We start from the raw sequence: 17,621 nt of genomic DNA, 5'->3' as shown, positions 1-17,621 counted from the left end.
GTCTTCAAATTGTAATAAAAATCTGGCTTTTGAGAATGAAGCGGGGGGGGGGCGAAAAACAAAGAATTTATTAAAATGACATACATTTATTTTTCCCTGATTCGTTGAATCAATTAATCAATCAACCAACCAATCAATACATAAATCAATCAAGTCAATCATACAACCAATCACCCCTCAACCCTCATCATTCATTCCACTGGTTACTTGTTTTATTGATGATCGAAATTGAAAGGGTGCGAACCGTCCAGCATTCGATGTATTGATGTTAGAATTTTCTTAAAGCATGTATTGATGATTGATTTATTGATTTGAATTGATTGAATGACTAATTGATATACTTAATATAATATTGATTGACTGAGTGATGTTGATTAAGGGGTGGTGCAATAATTATGTGTACCGGTACCCCCGGGGACAGGTGGTGAATTATAGGGGGGGGGGGGCAAAGATTTTGGCAGGCCAAAAGGGGGGGGCAAGCATTTTTAGCAGGTCGAAAGGGGGTTAAGCGATTTTTTGAAGGGTGGGCAAGCGATTTTTGGCACAGATATTTAGTATTCTATATTACGCCATAAAAGGGTGTAGGAAAACGTCAGGAACACGTTCAAATATGCAAAAATTTCAGTCCTGCTTACTACACTCGCACTATATGTTTACACAATTTAAGGTTTTAAATTCGGGTTCCCAAAAATTTTGCATGTGTAAGGGGGGGGCAAAGATTTTTTGGCACATCAAAAGGGGGGGAGGGCAAAGGTTCAGTTTGGCACGTCAAAAGGGGGGGGGCAAAGATTATTTGGCACGGCCAAAGGGGGTGGGGGCAAGCGATTTTTGGCAGACTGAGAATTCACCACCCGGGGTACACATAATTATTGCACAGCCCCTAATATGTTGATTGACAGATTGATTATAAATGATTGATAAATTAAAAACTGATTAATTGGGATTCATTGATTAATGATTACTTAATTAATGTAGTGCTTGATTGACTAAAGAATTAATTGACTGAATGAATAAATTGAATTAATGATTGATTGATTGATTGGTTGACGGATAATTACTGATAATAATTTGTTAATTGAGTGTTTGGTTAATGGATTCAATGTAGGATTACGTAATATGATTCATTGAATGATTGATATGTTGATTGATTGATTGATAAATTATATAGCCTATGTTGCTTGATTAATTGATTGATTGAAAATTATAGATTTATTTTCTTAGGCTATTTTAAAAGGGACCGTTCACAAACACTTGTTAGGGGGCCTGATGCAAAAAAGGGAGGGGCTTACAACTTGTGACCCTCCTAAGGGGGGCCTGAAAAAATGGCCACAAATTTTCCTGGGAAAATTGAGTTTATATTATTTTCCATGAGGTTCCCTGAAATTTTTGAGGTCTGAAAAGGGGGGCGAAAATTTTCACGATAATTTTTTGCATCAGCCCCCCTAAGGGCCGTTCACAAACACTTGTAAGGGGGGCCTGATGCAAAAATATTTTATACCAGAAAAGCATGTAAACTCAATTTTCCAGGAAAATTTGTGGTCATTTTTTCAGGGCCCCCTTTAGGAGGGTCAAAATTTTCAGGGCCCCTTTTGCATCAGCCCCCTAACAAGTGTTTGTGAACGGTCCCTAACAAGTGTTTGTGAATGGTCCCTTAGTGATTTCATATTGCTAATTGCTTGTAAGCAAAATTATGGGAAAAATTTTGCTTGAAATGGACTAGTAGTACATGTAGTAGGTCTAATTATTTTCTTGATTTCTCGAATAAAAATAAAATGGGGTGCATGATGTCACCTAATCATTATTCATGTTATGTGGCGTACATGGATACATGGCTCAGCACTTAAGTCTTCAGCATACTTTCCTGCCGCTTGCCGCTGCGGCAAGCGGCAGGGCGTTTCAACCAATGACAAGCCTTTATTGTGTCCGTTTGTCTGCAATGCACGTGCGCTACGCCGCTCAGCGGCAAACGGCAGGGTAGTATGAAACCAGCATTAGGATGTCAGCCTTGAATAGTACATCATTTTCAGGATAGTGCGGGCGAAACAAAAAATCTGAGAAAGCTGGACAAATGTTTTGTTTATTTTCATGAAATCAAACCAATAAAAAGTAAAATGGGTGACTCTAAAACAGCCAAAATGACCTTGCTACCTATAGCCAGGATACGGACCATAATGAAAAGTTCACCAGAGATTGCAAGTATAAATCAAGAGTCCTTGTTTCTCATCACAAAAGCGACGGTACGTATTCTTACATACAAGTTACAATGCCATGGCATGCAATGCATGAGTAAGCTTACAAAACTGTCATTGACTTCTACTTCTACTTCTACTTGGTTACTCGTCAAAGCCTTTTCAGCATCTAGACGAGGGTGCTGCCGACGATGGACGGCTCGTGCATGTGCCAAATATGTACAGTCAAGGTGCAAGTAAAAACAGTGATGTTGGCTTCAATGACAAGGCGGTAAACGTAGCGTAACGTCCTCTTGTTATCCAAGACAGATTATAAGAGATTATATTGACCGACGAACTCCTAGAGCAGCTTACCCAATATCAAGTGCACCGATCAATCGATCGTGGTGACCTCTATCTATCAATTACTATAATTGATCATGTTGAGCACGTGATATACCGTTATGCTACCGTTATGCTGGTACTTGTCCGTATTGATGTGCGTTTGATGCTATTGTTTTGTGCCCGGGTTCATATCCCCGGTTCATATCGCACGTATTAAAATGTTATTTTCTTCTCTCTCTCTAGGCCTATTTGTTTTTATTATAATCCATTTAGGCCTATTTACTAGTATTTGTTTAAATTTGTGCAAGTGCATGTTATTTTCTCTGTTTATTTATTTATATAATTAATCAATTTATATTATTAGCCTGATTTATTTATTTATTTATTTATTTATTTATTTATTTATTTATTTATTTATTTATTTTTGTTTGTTTAATGTGTATGCTATATTCTCTCTCTCTCTCTCTCGCTCTTATTTTAATATATATTTATAATAATTCATTTATTTATTTATATTAGCCTTATTTATTTATCTATTTAGGCCCTATTTATATTTGTTGATTGTTTCTTATTTAAATGTCTTTAATATTTTCACAAAAATTGATAATACATGTATTTTTTATATTTACACAGCCGTGACGTTAGTCACGGCTGTGTCTTTTTTCTTACAGGTTCTTTCTTTACACAGCCGTGACGTTAGTCACGGCTGTGTCTTTTTTCTTACAGGATCTTCTTCTTCTTTCTTCTTTCTTTCTGTCAACCATTACATTTGCTCTAGCACTCACATGCTTATATCGATTTTGACTTAACTTGGTCACAATGATCATTGACCGTGCCCCTACATGTCACATGAAATTTGTGGGGTCAAAGGTCACGCAGGGGTCATAGGGGTCAAAAACGTGATTTCAGCTAAAAGTGCATCTTCGCCTACAGATTACGTACGACAGTGACGCCACTTGCACACATGCGTTGTTATTAACCAGTGTCTATATGGTGTACACAGATTTGGGGTCAAAGGTCATTAAGGGGTCCCTTCCGGTATAAAACGAAATACTTTCAAATTTTTTTATTAGCTAAGGAAAACATAGGACAGTAACGGTATATTCACATATGAGTTGCATTTACCCAATGTATATGTGGTATTTTTTTATTTGGGGTCAAAAGGTCATTAAGGGGTCACTTCCGAATAAAAACGAAATACCTTTAAAAATGCATCTTCTCCCACAAATTACGTAGGACAGTGACACCACTTGCACACATGCATTGCTATTACCCAGTGTCAATGTGGTGTACACAGATTTGGGGCCAAAAGGTCATTAAGGGGCCACTTCGGTATAAATTGAAATATCTTCAAAAAATGTATTAGATAAGAAGAACATAGGAGAGTAATGGTATGTTCACACATGAATTGTGTTTAACCAATGTATATATGATATTTTTTTTTTGGGGTCAAAGGTCATTAAGTGGTCATTTCCGGTATAAAACGAAATACCTTTAAAATGCATCTTCTCCCACAAATTACTCAGGACAGTGATGCCACTTACACACATGCATTGTTATTACCCAGTGTTTATGGGGTGTACACAGATTTGGGGTCAAAGGTCATTAAGGGGCCACTTCCGGTCTGAGACGAAAAACGTTCAAAATGCCCTTCTGCCACAAATAACATGGCAAAATAATGCCACGTGCACGCATACATTGACATTAGCCAATGCCTATGGGGTTTTCATACATTTTGGGGTCAACGGTCATTAAGAGGTCACAACACGGCTGTGTTCGTGGTCTTAGACCACAGCTAAGTCTAGTTCTTCTTTCTTCTTTCTGTCAACCATTACATTTGCTCTAGCACTCACATGCTTACATCGATTTTGACCTAACTTGGTCACAATGATCATTGACCGTGCCCCTACATGTCACATGAAACTTGTGGGGTCAAAGGTCACACAGGGTCATAGGGGTCAAAAACGTGATTTCAACTAAAAATGCATCTTCTCCCACAACTTACGTTATGACAGCGGCGCCACTTGCACACATGAATTGTTATTAACCAGTGTCCATGTGGTGTACACAGATTTGGGGTCAAAGGTCATTAAGGGGTCACTTCCGGTATAAAACGAAATACCTTAAAAAAATTTTATTAGCTAAGAAAAACATAGGAGAGTAATGGTTTGTTCAAACATGAATTGTGTTTACCCAATGTTTATATGGTATTTTTTAATTGGGGTCAAAAGGTCATTAAGGGGTCATTTCCGGTATAAAACGAAATACGTTTAAAATGCATCTTCTCCCACAAATTACGTAGGAAAGTGATGCCACTTGCACACATGCATTGATATTACTCAGTGTCAATGGGGTGTACACAGATTTGGGGTCAAAGGTCATTAAGGGGTCACTTCCGGTATAAATCGAAATATCTTCACAAATTTTTATTAGCTAAGAAAAACATAGGAGAGTGATGGTATGTTCACACATGAATTGTGTTTACCCAATGTATATACTGGTATTTTTTTTTTTGGGTCAATGGTCATTAAGGGGTCATTTCTGGTATAAAACGAAATACCTTTAAAATGCATCTTCTCCCACAAATTACGTGAGGACAAGCGGTGCCACTTGCACACATGCATTGTTATTACTCAGTGTCTATGGGGTGTACACAGATTTGGGGTCAAAGGTCATTAAGGGGTCACTTCGGTATAAATTGAAATATCTTCAAAAATTTTTATTAGCTAAGAAAAACATAGGAGAGTGATGGTATGTTCACACATGAATTGTGTTTACCCAATGTATATATGGTATTTTTTCATTTGGGGTCATAGGTCATTAAGGGGTCATTTCCGGTATGAAACGAAATACCTTTAAAATGCATCTTCTCCCACAAATTACGTGGGACAGTGATGCCACTTGCACACATGCATTGTTATTACCAAGTGTCTATGGGGTGTACACAGATTTGGGGTCAAAGGTCATTAAGGGGTCACTTCGGTCTGAGACAAAAACCTTCAAAATGCCCTTCTGCCAAAAAAAAACATGGCAAAGTTATGCCATGTGCACACATACATTGACATTAGCCAATGTCTATGGGGTTTTCATATATTTTAGGGTCAAAGGTCATTAAGGGGTCACAACACGGCTGTGTTCGTGGTCTTAGACCACAGCTAATTGTCTTTTCTTTTCTCTAATTGTTCTTTCACTCTCCCTCCCCCCCCCCCTCTCTCTCTCTGGCTCTCTTGTTATGGTTATGTATCCGTCGAGTAATGGTGTCTTCCCTAGGGGCGCCATTGACTACATGGCCCGACTTTTTAGTCTTGATTTTCATAACTTGTTCGTTTTTTTACTACATAGGCCTATTTGTGAACTTTCTAGTTGTGGTCGAATAAAATATGTAGCGCATCATCTCCCGGCCTCATCTGTTAAGGCAAGGTTCATAATCAATATTTAACTTTCGAACTGTGTAACTGTGGGCGTGATCAATCGATTCATGATGCACGGGTATGTCGTTAGCCCGGGGTCGTTAGTCAAGAGGGGCTCAGAGATCGATTGTCAAGCATGCACGGGTCTAATCTCTTATAATCTGTCTTGGATAACAAGAGGACGTTCCGCTACGTTTACCGCCTTGTCTTCAATGCCCCTCGTCATGTATCCAGGACTTTGTACTCAGCCTTGGTTCGTAGTGATTTGGAATATTGCAGTCCCCTCTGGAGTGGTACCTCAAAGCGCAACATCCAGAAAGTTGAGGGGGTCCAGAGAAGGGCAACTAAATTCATTTTAGATTATCCCGAGGCTGAGTACAAAGAAAGGTTAACAGAGCTAACTCTTCTCCCATTAAGTTTTAGAAGAGAATATGTTGATCTCAATATATTTTTCAAGTGCAATCTGGGATTATATGACATCAATCTAGATGATTATGTAGTTTTTAATGGTATTAACAAAGACCGTCCCACCACCAGATTTTCCTCTGATCCTTTGTTGCTGGTAAATCAGCTTTCTAAAACTGAGTGCCACAAGATGGGCTTTTTTCAGCGTATGGTGCCCATTTGGAACCAGCTCCCTAGTATTATCAGATCTACAAATTCTGTTGCTTCATTTAAGCACCAAGTTTTGGAGTTTTACCAGTCCAAATTTGCTCGCACCTTTGATGCAACTTCTGTTTGCACTTGGACCTCTTTTTGTAATTGTCCAAATTGCAGGCAAATGTAACTTACCTGCATTTTCCCCTCTAATTTATTTTTCCCTTCCCTTCTTTTTTGGTTTTGGTGGGGCGGTCTTAGAGGTGCCTGGCACCTGTTCGCTCCAGCCATTCACTGGACTTTTTAAAACAAATGTTCCTTTCATAATATTGTGTAATTTTTGATGTAACTTATGTGCAATATTATATATTTCTTGTAATTCTGTGCCAGTGATAAAGTGTAATAAATAAATAAAATAAATAAAATAAATGATGCATGCCAACTACTCGGTGCTGACGGCTTCCTTGAACTGCTCCAAGGTGGGCAGCTCTATGGTGCTGTGAGGAAGCTCGTCCCAATCTTTCATGGTCCGGGGGAAGAAACTGTACTTGTATGAATCTGTAGATGTGCTCAGTCTAGTGAATCTGTGTTGGTGTTGACTTCTGGTTGCTCTTCCTTTAGGCGTGATGTAGTCAGGAAGGGGAACAGCTACCTGATGGTTGAGGATCTTGTACATTGTCACCAGGCGTGATTGTTTGCGCCGATCCTCAAGGGTTGGTAGACCAATGTCAAGTCTCATAGCTGTGACGCTTGCTTCCCTTTGATAATTGCCAGTTATGAAGCGTACTGCCCTCCTTTGAATTTTCTCAATGCTGTCGATCTGGTTCTGCCGGTAAGGATCCCAAATTGTTGCCCCATATTCAAGCTGCGATCTGACTAAAGCTGTGTATGCTTGTTGCTTGATGGAGGAAGAACATCTGCCCAGATTTCGTCTGATGAAACCCAGGGTTCTGTTGGCTTTTGCTGTCATTGCCTTTATATGTGGTTTCCAGCTGAGTTTCTCATGGATCTCCACTCCTAGGTATGCTTGACTTGAAACTGTGGTGAGTACTTCTTCTCCCATGGTGTAATTAGAGATGATAGGCTGCTTCTTCCTATGCGCATGGTGTGACATTTTTTCGCATTAAAGAGCATCTGCCACTTCTCAGTCCAGTTGCATAGGTTGCTTAGGTCATTTTGTAACACTCTGGTATCTTCTGCTGTATTGATGTTTCGAAAGAGAAGACAGTCATCAGCGAAGAGCTTGATGGATGAGTTGATATTCTTCCCGATGTCATTTATGTATAAGAGAAACATCAAGGGCCCCAAGACTGTGCCTTGCGGCACTCCAGATTGAACGTGGATGGACTCGGATGCCTCTCCATCTACAACAACTCGTTGTGATCTTGTAGTGAGCCAGGTTGTTATCCATTTCTTGGTGTTGTCGCGATTCCGTAGTGGTCAATCTTTCCAAGGAGTCGCTGATGGGGCACAGTATCGAAGGCCTTGGAAAAATCGAGTATCAGCATATCGATTTGATGGTGATTATCCAACGCCTCGCTATCTCCTCCATGGTGACTATCAACTGGGACTCCGTTGAATGCTTCTGCCTAAATCCATGTTGGTAGTTTTGGAGCAGGTTGTGTGAGTCTATGTGGTCCATTATGGCATGGAAGATGATATGTTCCATTAACTTTGTAATCACGCAAGTCAACGATACTGGGCGATAGTTAGCTGGTACATTATGATTGCCCTTCTTGAAAATAGCGACCACATTCGCAGAGAGCCAATCTTGCGGTAGGTTGCCAGTTTGGTATGATTGGGTAAATATGACCTGCAGGACTGGTGCGATCTGCTGGGCTGCCTCTTTCAAGATGCGAATCGGGATAAGGTCTGGCCCTGAAGCTTTGGTTGGGTTTAATTCCCGCAGCAGTTTTTCTATGCCTTCAGTAGTGAACATTATATTGGGCATTGGTGGATAGCAATTTGTGGTTTCCTTTGGTATGTGTGATGTATCTTCTTTGGTAAATACCGACTGATACTGTTCATTCAATGTATCTTGCTGTCTATCGCTGGCCCATTGTCAGTTTTCAATGTTGGTATACCATTGGTGTCCTTCTTCAGACTACTTATATAATGACCAAAACTTCTTTGGTGTCTCTTTCAGTGAGTTGTCCAGGATTCCACCAACATACTTTTCATGAGATTTCTTCATCTCAGCTTTCACTTCCTTCCTCAACTTTCTAAAAGTTTCCCAGTCTTCCTCCGTTTGTGTCCTCTTTGCTTTGTTCCATTGTCTCTTTTTCTTTCTTATTAATCTTTTGATGGTGGTAGTCATCCAAGGCACATGTTGCCATGTTGATAACTGTTTTGTTGGGACATTGTTGTCCATTGCCTTGAAAATTGCATTCTTAAGTGAATTCCAGTTGTCTTCAATGTTATTTCCCATCGGTTCATATTCCAAGAAACAGTCCTTGAAATCCTCCATGTCTTTTCTGACTCCATCCATGTTCCCTTTCCTGAATTGGTAAACAGTTCTTGGTTGCTTACGGCTGTACTTGACAGCAGTGTCAAGGTTCACAGAAACTGCATCATGGTCACCAATTCCTGGGACTGCATATTCGTCCTTCACTTGATCAGGAAGAGTTGTGAAGCACAAATCCAGTATATTGTCACCACGGGTAGGAACATGCTGGACTTGGGTTAGCATGTTGTCATTTGCTATGTCTAGAAGAGTTTGATTAAGTTTCTTGCCATACTGTGGATTTTTCTTAATGGTCATAGATGTCCAATTAATATCAGGTGTGTTGAAATCACCACCTATTATAATATTGGGTAGACAGTTTCTTCCAGTTAACACCCATCGAATGTGTGTCATCAGCCCTCAGATGACTGTAGGAACCCATGGATTCGATCCATGTATTGACTGTTAGGGAGGGTACTACAACAAGTAAAAAAATAGCATGTTTATCTTCTGAACTTTCTCAAAAATTGGCGAGGGAGGCCCTTATTATTTGTTATTATGTTATTTTTACCATTCATTTCTGTGTAAAATTGCAATTTTGCAAACTACCATCCTGCATAGCTGCAAGTGCATCCATGACTACACAACAATCTAGACTACATGACTAAAGTCTTATTCAGACGTCAAGCGTGTGCATTTGGACCTTGTGCAAATAATACGCGCTGGATGGCTAGCAGTACGCTTAATTTGTAAAAGGGATCTGAATAAGACTTTATTGACTATTGACTCGGTCCAACATCCGGGCTATCTCTAGTCTCAGGCCCAAACTGCATGTGGCTCACGCTTTGTTATGAACAACAGAAACCGGCTGTGAAGGAGGCTACATAGCGATGTTGTTGGAGTGACATTCAATTTCGGAAAAAACGACACTTTCGACCATGGAATTTAATTTTAAGTTTGTCAGTATATAAACGGTAAATCAAGTAAGTTTCTTCCACTCAGAAGACTTAGAAACGGTTGTTTGATTCCACTGACTATTTGCGATCGAAATTTACATAACACCAATGACAGAAATCATCAACAAAAATCGAATGTTTTCACTCGACCGTGAGTCGCATCATCAACCGGAAGTGACGTGGCACGGACCGACAGAATTCTGAGCAAGGCCCAATACTTGTGCTGACAGCCAAGTTGGTCACTTATCGCTCACTGTTCAAAATGTGACATCTACACCAATTACAGTCCCCGAAATGGTCTACTTTTTAGCCGACCTCAAATCCAAGTTTACATTTATAGTGATATTAGTATCCAAATAGGACCCCCTCAGTTGGAGATCAGTACTAGTTACTGAAGGGGCTACTCTGGTTAAAGAAATATTAAATAAATAAATACGACATGTTTTGAGGGGAAGTAGTCAAAACTACTGGTTCCGAGGTGTTGGATGATTTGAAGTAGTATCCAACACCGAGGGACCAGTAGTTTTGAATACTTCCCCGAAATGGATCATGTTTTATTTGTTTGTCTCAAAGGCTAAAGCCCATGCGCGCGTTTTTCTTAGTGCATCCATGTCAGCTGAAACGGCAAATTCATTTTTCATTTTCATTTTTTTATAGTTTTTTTGCCGTAAAATCATGAAATTCTGTGGCAATTTTGGAAGAAAAGTTACGTGATTCGATATAGTTCGCATTGTTTAGGTATATAATAATTGATATTTGTTCTTCAATTGTATAAATCAACCACAATTTTATGCTGCTTACTAGTGTCTGACCGATCAGGTCCCTATCTGAATCGGCCGATTGGCCGATCAATTCCCTCTTTGATCTGCCGATTCGATCACCGATCACCGATTACCAATTCCCCAATTGTAAACAATGGCTGCCATCGCCATGAGTAAATTTCACCTGTATGTTGAAAGGGTACTTGTACGCAAAGTATTACCATAATTATGTATGCTCTGAGCGCAAAACTACACTCCCGTGCTCATTTACAATACTTAATTTGACCATGATTATTCTAAGTTCAATTTACCTTTTCCCCCTGATATCCGAGTCCGTCGAATCATTCGATCGCCCCATTTTAATATTGTGTTTACGTTCAGTATTGAGTTTTGCACACGGCCCGTAGCTGACACGCACATGTGTAACCCGGAAGTATTGAGTTTTACACGCGGCCCGTAGCTGACACGCACGTGTGTAACCCGGAAGTGTTGAGTTTTGCACGCGACCCGTAGCTCTCTCCAATCTGACACTGGCGCACGTGTGTAACCCGGAAGTATGCATGCGGGAAATTACCTGATTATCTCAGCTGCGTGCCTGAATCACGGTATGATTTTATATATATGTTTATCGCCTACAAAGCTTGTTCTTTTGCTAAATTTCGCTTGATTTATACCAATAAATGAATACTTGTTAAGCTTCAACAATTACTTTCATGATATTGGGTGATCGGTGCATTACATCGGCGGATGAAGGAAAAATCGGCCGATGCAGATCACTACCGATAAGCTAATAATCGGCCCGATTAGGAAGCTCCCGATCTGATCGGTCAGTCTCTACTGCTTACTTTTGAGCACTCGAAAATGACATCTTAATTCAAAATTAAGTTATAAAAAATCTTTAAAAAAAAAACTGCAATGGGCTTTGAGACATAACAAAATTTTTTAGTCTTTTTTTACCCTGTGGCCACCACAAATCGAATCACTCAGATGCTTGTTCATCACTATCACTATCTTTCGATTCGTCTTGAAAAAGATGGTTTAGTTGATCATTTCCACACTGCATCGCTACATTTGTGAACATTAATCCAGAGATAACTAGAGTCAATAGAATCTGGGTACACAGCCAATAGCTATCTGCCAACCATATTTTGACCTATTGAGTAAACATTGACCTTTGGGATCATAAATAATTTTAACATGTTTAGAATGTCGTAAGAATCGTTCCTGTTGAATTTGAGATCGATTGGGCCAATTTTAAACATTTTTTTGCAAATTTGACGTTTTGACCTCCTTTATGACCTTTGACCCAATATAAAAAAAACCTCATCTACACTGAGAAAATGCATTGTTACCGTTTAAATTTTAAAAATCTACTATGCTTAGTTATGGAGATAAAAATTCTTGAAGTTATTTAGCTTAAAACCGGAAATGACATCTAATCTAAATGACCTTTGACCAAAAAAATAAAAATACCGTACATACATCGGGTAACACTAATGCATATATGAAGTTTATGTTACTCTGGTCCGGTTACGTTTTGAGATTTTAAAAAATGAACATATTTGATGATATTTGGTTTTTGACCGGAAGCGACCCCTTAATGACCTTTGACCCCAAAATTGTGGACACCCCAAAGACCTTGGTTGGTAGCAATGCATGTGTGCTAATGACAACACTCTGCTATGTAATTTGTAAAAACAGTGATTTTTTGAATATTTATAGCTTTCAGACCGGAAATGACCCCCTTAATGACCTTTGACCCCATATCTGTGAACACCCTATAGACACAGACCAAAGTCAAGTCACATAACCTAAGCATGTCACCATCACATGTTATTTGTGGAAGAAGATACATTTTATAGTAAAAATCGCATTTTTGCCATTGTGAGCAGGTCAAAGGTCAAATGGAGTTCAATGTCATGTCACATGTGGGAACATGGTCAGTGGTGTTTGTGATCAAGTATGGTCAAAATCGGTAAAAGCATAACAGAGCTAGGGCAAAACGTGGCAAGTCACACAAAATGTCACGTGTTAGAGGCATTTTGAAGGTTTTTTTGCTTATGCACCGGAAATAACCCCTTAATGACCTTTGACCCCAAATCTGTGAACACCCTATAGACATATGATATAGACGATGCGTATGTGCAAGTGACATAATTGTAGCATGTAACATGCAAGAGAAGAAGCTGGTTGCCAGAAAGAAGAAGAAGAATTGGCAAAAGACAGAACACAGCGAATTGGCAAATTCGCTGTGTAAAAATTCCCACAATGACACCACGTTTCTAGATTGTTTTGCTAAATAGCTTCAGATTTATAAGCTGGTGGTGACCCCAGGACTTTGGCTTTTGACATACCTTACTTTACCACTGATTTCCAAGGGACATAGGCTGTTCTCTTGGTTGGGATTGTTCCATTTATTGCGCTTAAGGGGGTACTACACCCCTCGATAAATTTGTGACTATTTTTGCATTTTTCTCAAAAACTAATAGCACAGTGGTAACAAAAGTTATGCATATTATAGGGGCAAGGAATCCAATTACTACACTGGAATTTCAGTGACCCAAGACAAGTGGTTTGTTATTTATGATAACAAATAAGGTACCGTTAGGATGTACCTCATTTCCTATCATATGTACTGAACCGCTTGTCTTGAGTTACTGAAATTTCAGTGTAGTAATTGGATTCCTTGCCCCAATAATATACATAACTTTTGTTACCAGTGTGTTATTATTTTTTGACCAAAATGCAAAAATAGTCACAAATTTACCACAGGGGTGTAGTACCCCCTTAAGCATTTCTCATATTCTCAAAAAGATGCCTCCACAGTTGAGACCCAGCAAGGTGGCAGCAAAATCTAACCTGTTATGATGTCAAGTTCTATTGGAAATAAATTGACTAATCATGTTTGATTTAATTATTGCAGGAATTATTTGTGCAATGTATAGCCCAGACAGCCTATGACAGGACAACAAACCAAAAGAATCTTGTGTATAATGACCTAGCTGAAATAGTAGACACAGATGAATCATTCCAGTTCCTTGCAGGTTAGTAGAGATTAAGGGGTCGGTCATCCACCTTTGCACAGTATTTTTGTGGGGCCTGAGAGCACATCAGACACACCAAATTGCATTACAAGGAATCTAATATCAAATTATATTGATTTTTTTTTGGATATAATGCAAATTTTATGGCAAATTATTAAAAATTGATATTTGTTGATAGTAATCCTTGCAGTAAACTTTATTAATCTAATGACATACTTAAAGTGTATGTAGCTGGGAGGAAAAGCCGTCCATCATATGATAATTTTAACCTTTCATATTTGAAATACAAAATTTAACCCCCAAAACACCTAAAAAGTCTTTTAGGGGAAAAATGTATATATCTTTCAATACGAAAGGTCAAAAATTTTGTATGACGGACAGCTTTCCATCCCACTCCAGATATGTACGCTTTAAGTACATATCATTAGATTTAAATCAAGTTTACTTTGAGAACCAGTAGTGTAGCCAGTGGGGGGGGGCAGGGGCTGGTGCCCCACCCCGCCATGATGGCTGTCAGTTCATGAGAGGCCGTCGGTAGACAGAAGGTGTTGGTGAAAAATAATTTGGTTGATCAATGGACTTATATTTTACTTTGCTTATGCACGGTGATGAAAGAAAGAATGAAAAATTGTATAAAAAATGTTTAAAAATTGTGAATTATACATAAAACTAGTTGTTTTTCAGTTGCTAGCGCCTGATATCCTTTTTTTTTTTTTCTTCACTTTTTCAAACCATTGAAAACAAATTTGGGGGCAACCATTCACAACTTCCGTCGGCAAAAAATATTTCCGTCGGTACATTTACAAGTTGTGCCCCCTCGGTTCCAAAATCCTGGCTACGCCACTGTGGGAACTGTTAAATGTCAAAAATATCATTTTTTAATAATTTGTCATAAAATTTGTATTATAAAAATTTATAACAAATTTATTTGATATCAGAAAGATATTCCTCGTATTCAGAATGTAGTTTGGTGTTCTGTTCATGATGTGCTCTCAGGCCCCACAAAAAACACCGCTATCCTCAAAGGAAATCTTACTTTTGTTACAGGCCACACTATGAGCTTTAATACAATGTGTAATTTTGCTATGTTTAATTAAGTTCATTCACCAAATGTTTGTTACATTTTTGAAAATATTTTCTTTATAATCCTTTATTTATTTTAGCTGCATATATATTTGGAAATTTGGATTTAAGCCTTCCAAAAATGTACGTCTCTATGGTGTTTAAATACCAAAACGCATGTTGTGACTGAAAATCTTGGCATTGATGTGTAATGAATAGGGGAAAATATTTGTGGTTCTTGAGAATTGCAGTTCTCAGTGAGTTCTTATACATGAAATTGAGATTAAGATGACTTAAGTTTAAAATAGTTGAATATGAATAATGAATGAACAAGCTGTCATTTAAGATATTATTTGCATGTATAGCACATAATTTGGCAATATAATAATCCAGGTTTATCCTCGTTAACATATTAATAGTTTTCACTAATTAAACAAATGATGATTTCAAATTGTAAAACATATTTGAAAGGTAAAATAATCAAACAGTATAAATAATAAATTTTCGAGAGCTCAGCGCAACAATATCTTAACACCAATTTTGGCAAAAATGTGATTTTGTATGAAAATGTAGCTACTGTCTATTTGACAGCCACAAAATCTTAACTTCACCATGGTACATATGCAAATGGTACACAATTGAAAATCATACGTACCGAATGTGTCAGATCACTATAGGGTCTGTGTTCAGAGCAACAACATCCTAACTCCAGTGGAGTTCCATAGAGTGTGCATTCTCTCTGCAGGGGGTCTTTTGCCCTCAGCACCACAAAATCTTATCTCCACGGAGTTACAATGATGTGGTTTTGTCCAGGTTTTTGTGGTTTTCTCAAAATGGCCATTTTGGAGTTAAGATATTCTTGCCCTGAGCCCTCGTAATGAGCCCATACTTGATGTAACTGGACAAATAGCTCTGTGACAATAAGTTAACTCTGAAATGTGCCTCATCTTACCCATTGTCTCTAATTGTGATGTTCTTTTCTCACTTGTTCTCTCTAGATGTAGTACCCAAGAAGGTTCTTGTAAGAGACTACCTGAATTCACTTCAGCAACAAAGTGTGGACAGTAGTAGTGAAGAGGATGCATGAACTTGACCTCAACCTTTTTATACTGAACTCTGTACATATTTTGGGTCAAAATTCCACTATCAATTAGTGGTCTGCATAAAACCGCTAGGATTTCATGAGCATACATGATTGTAGAGGCATGTGTGCACCTTTATCGGTCCTCAAATAAAGTTTAATATATATTCAGTCTTTTTTGTGTGATTTTGAATGAATGTATGAATTCAAGGTTTTTGATGTCATGCTAAATTTGCAACATTTCATGCCTATGGCAAGCTGGATCAATAAAATAGTGAAGTATAAATATCCAGTGTCATACATACAGCCTGTAATGCTGCCCTCATGAGATCCTTAGCTCTGTAGTGATGTGCCTTCAGTGTCATACATACAGCCTATAATGCTGCCCTCATGAGATCCTTAGCTCTGTAGTGATGTGCCTTCAGTAAAGTTATGCAGTGAGATGTAGTAGTGATGAGTAGTAAGGTTTTACAAACTTCAAAATAATTTCAAAATCATGATCCTGGATCATGTAAAATGGGGAAAAATGAACAGCCATGTTTGTGTAAGGTTTGTAGCTGTGTGAATGTATAAATTAATTTGTAACACAAAGATGTATATCCATAATTTTTACTTGGCGGAATTTACTATCAGTATTTAGTGACAGAAACTAGTTTCAAACCCATTTTGTATGAAAATGAAACACTATTTCTGGTGTTTCCTTCAAACTGAGAAGAACAAGAACAAAGCAACATCTTCCCCCCCCCAAAAAAAATAATAATTGTGTTGTTATCTTACATGTAGAGCTGTGCAAATACTGTATATGATAGCAATGTGTTCTGTTAATAGCAGCTTATACTGCGCCAATAAAATATCCTTTCACTTGGAAAAAGATCCTAATTTTAAAACTGAACCATATTTGGGTAAATTTATCAAGAAGTAAAGTTAAAGCAATTGATCAGTCGAAGGTCCGGTTTTAAAAGTGACAAACTATACCTGCCTTTACAATTAGGCAAAAAGATACCAACAAGCGCAACAAAGAGACAACACAGTTTCTTCAATGAAGCTTTATTTAAAGCAGTTTTTAATATATCAGTTTTTACTTCTCTGTACTTTTCATAACTTTCATCTTATTTGTCAGTTCTTTTGTTTCACTTTTCTTTTGTTTCAGTTGTTTTGTTTCAGTTCTTTGTTTCAGTTCTTTTGTTTCAGTTTTCTTGTGTTCCTTTTCTTTTGTTCCTTTTGTTTTAAATTAAAGGTGTGCATAAATTAGCCATTCACCACTCTCAAACCAGATAACTACTACATGTAGACTGGATATTTGAATAGACCAGTTTGTCACTTTTAAAACTGGACCTTTATCTGATCAAATGCTTGCAACTTTGCTTCTTGAAGTCACATTGGATTCAATGTGGTGTTATAATGTGCTGGTTTAGATAGTGCATCTATTAAACAAATAAATTTACCCAAATATTGTTTAGATTTAAAAGTAGGATTTTTTTCAAGTGTAAGGATACTTTTTTGGCGCAATATATAACATCAAAATAAGATATGGGTTTCAAGTAGATTTTTAAAACTTTTCTTTCCAGGTTGTGTTTTCGTGAACTACACCAGGCACAAAAAGAAACTCGTCAGTTATATTCATCCTTGCTGTTCAATAAATTGATAATTTTGGATTATTCTGAAATATACATTTTGTTAATTGTGTTACGAGTCGTACTTGACTCAAGGCCAAAATCACCTTTTTCCCGAACTCACACGAATGCACAACACAA

At 38.1% G+C, this 17,621-nt stretch overlaps 1 protein-coding gene across 1 annotated transcript; it reads left to right on the top strand.

Moving 5' to 3' along the window:
• Window positions 1–2,007: 2,007 nt before the first annotated feature.
• On the top strand, window positions 2,008–16,359 carry LOC140158477 (chromatin accessibility complex protein 1-like). The gene is made up of 3 exons (XM_072181572.1): window positions 2,008–2,237; window positions 13,604–13,724; window positions 15,785–16,359. Exons 1-3 carry the CDS (start codon window positions 2,112–2,114, stop codon window positions 15,871–15,873), a joined length of 336 nt encoding a protein of 111 aa, XP_072037673.1. The 5' UTR covers window positions 2,008–2,111; the 3' UTR covers window positions 15,874–16,359.
• The last annotated feature ends 1,262 nt before the right edge of the window (window positions 16,360–17,621 follow it).

This window comes from Amphiura filiformis, chromosome 8 (genome assembly GCF_039555335.1).
Source record: "Amphiura filiformis chromosome 8, Afil_fr2py, whole genome shotgun sequence".
In the NCBI taxonomy this organism is placed as follows: domain Eukaryota; kingdom Metazoa; phylum Echinodermata; class Ophiuroidea; order Amphilepidida; family Amphiuridae; genus Amphiura; species Amphiura filiformis.
Note: the sequence above shows the minus strand (reverse complement) of the source record. Positions and strands in the feature narration are given on the sequence as shown.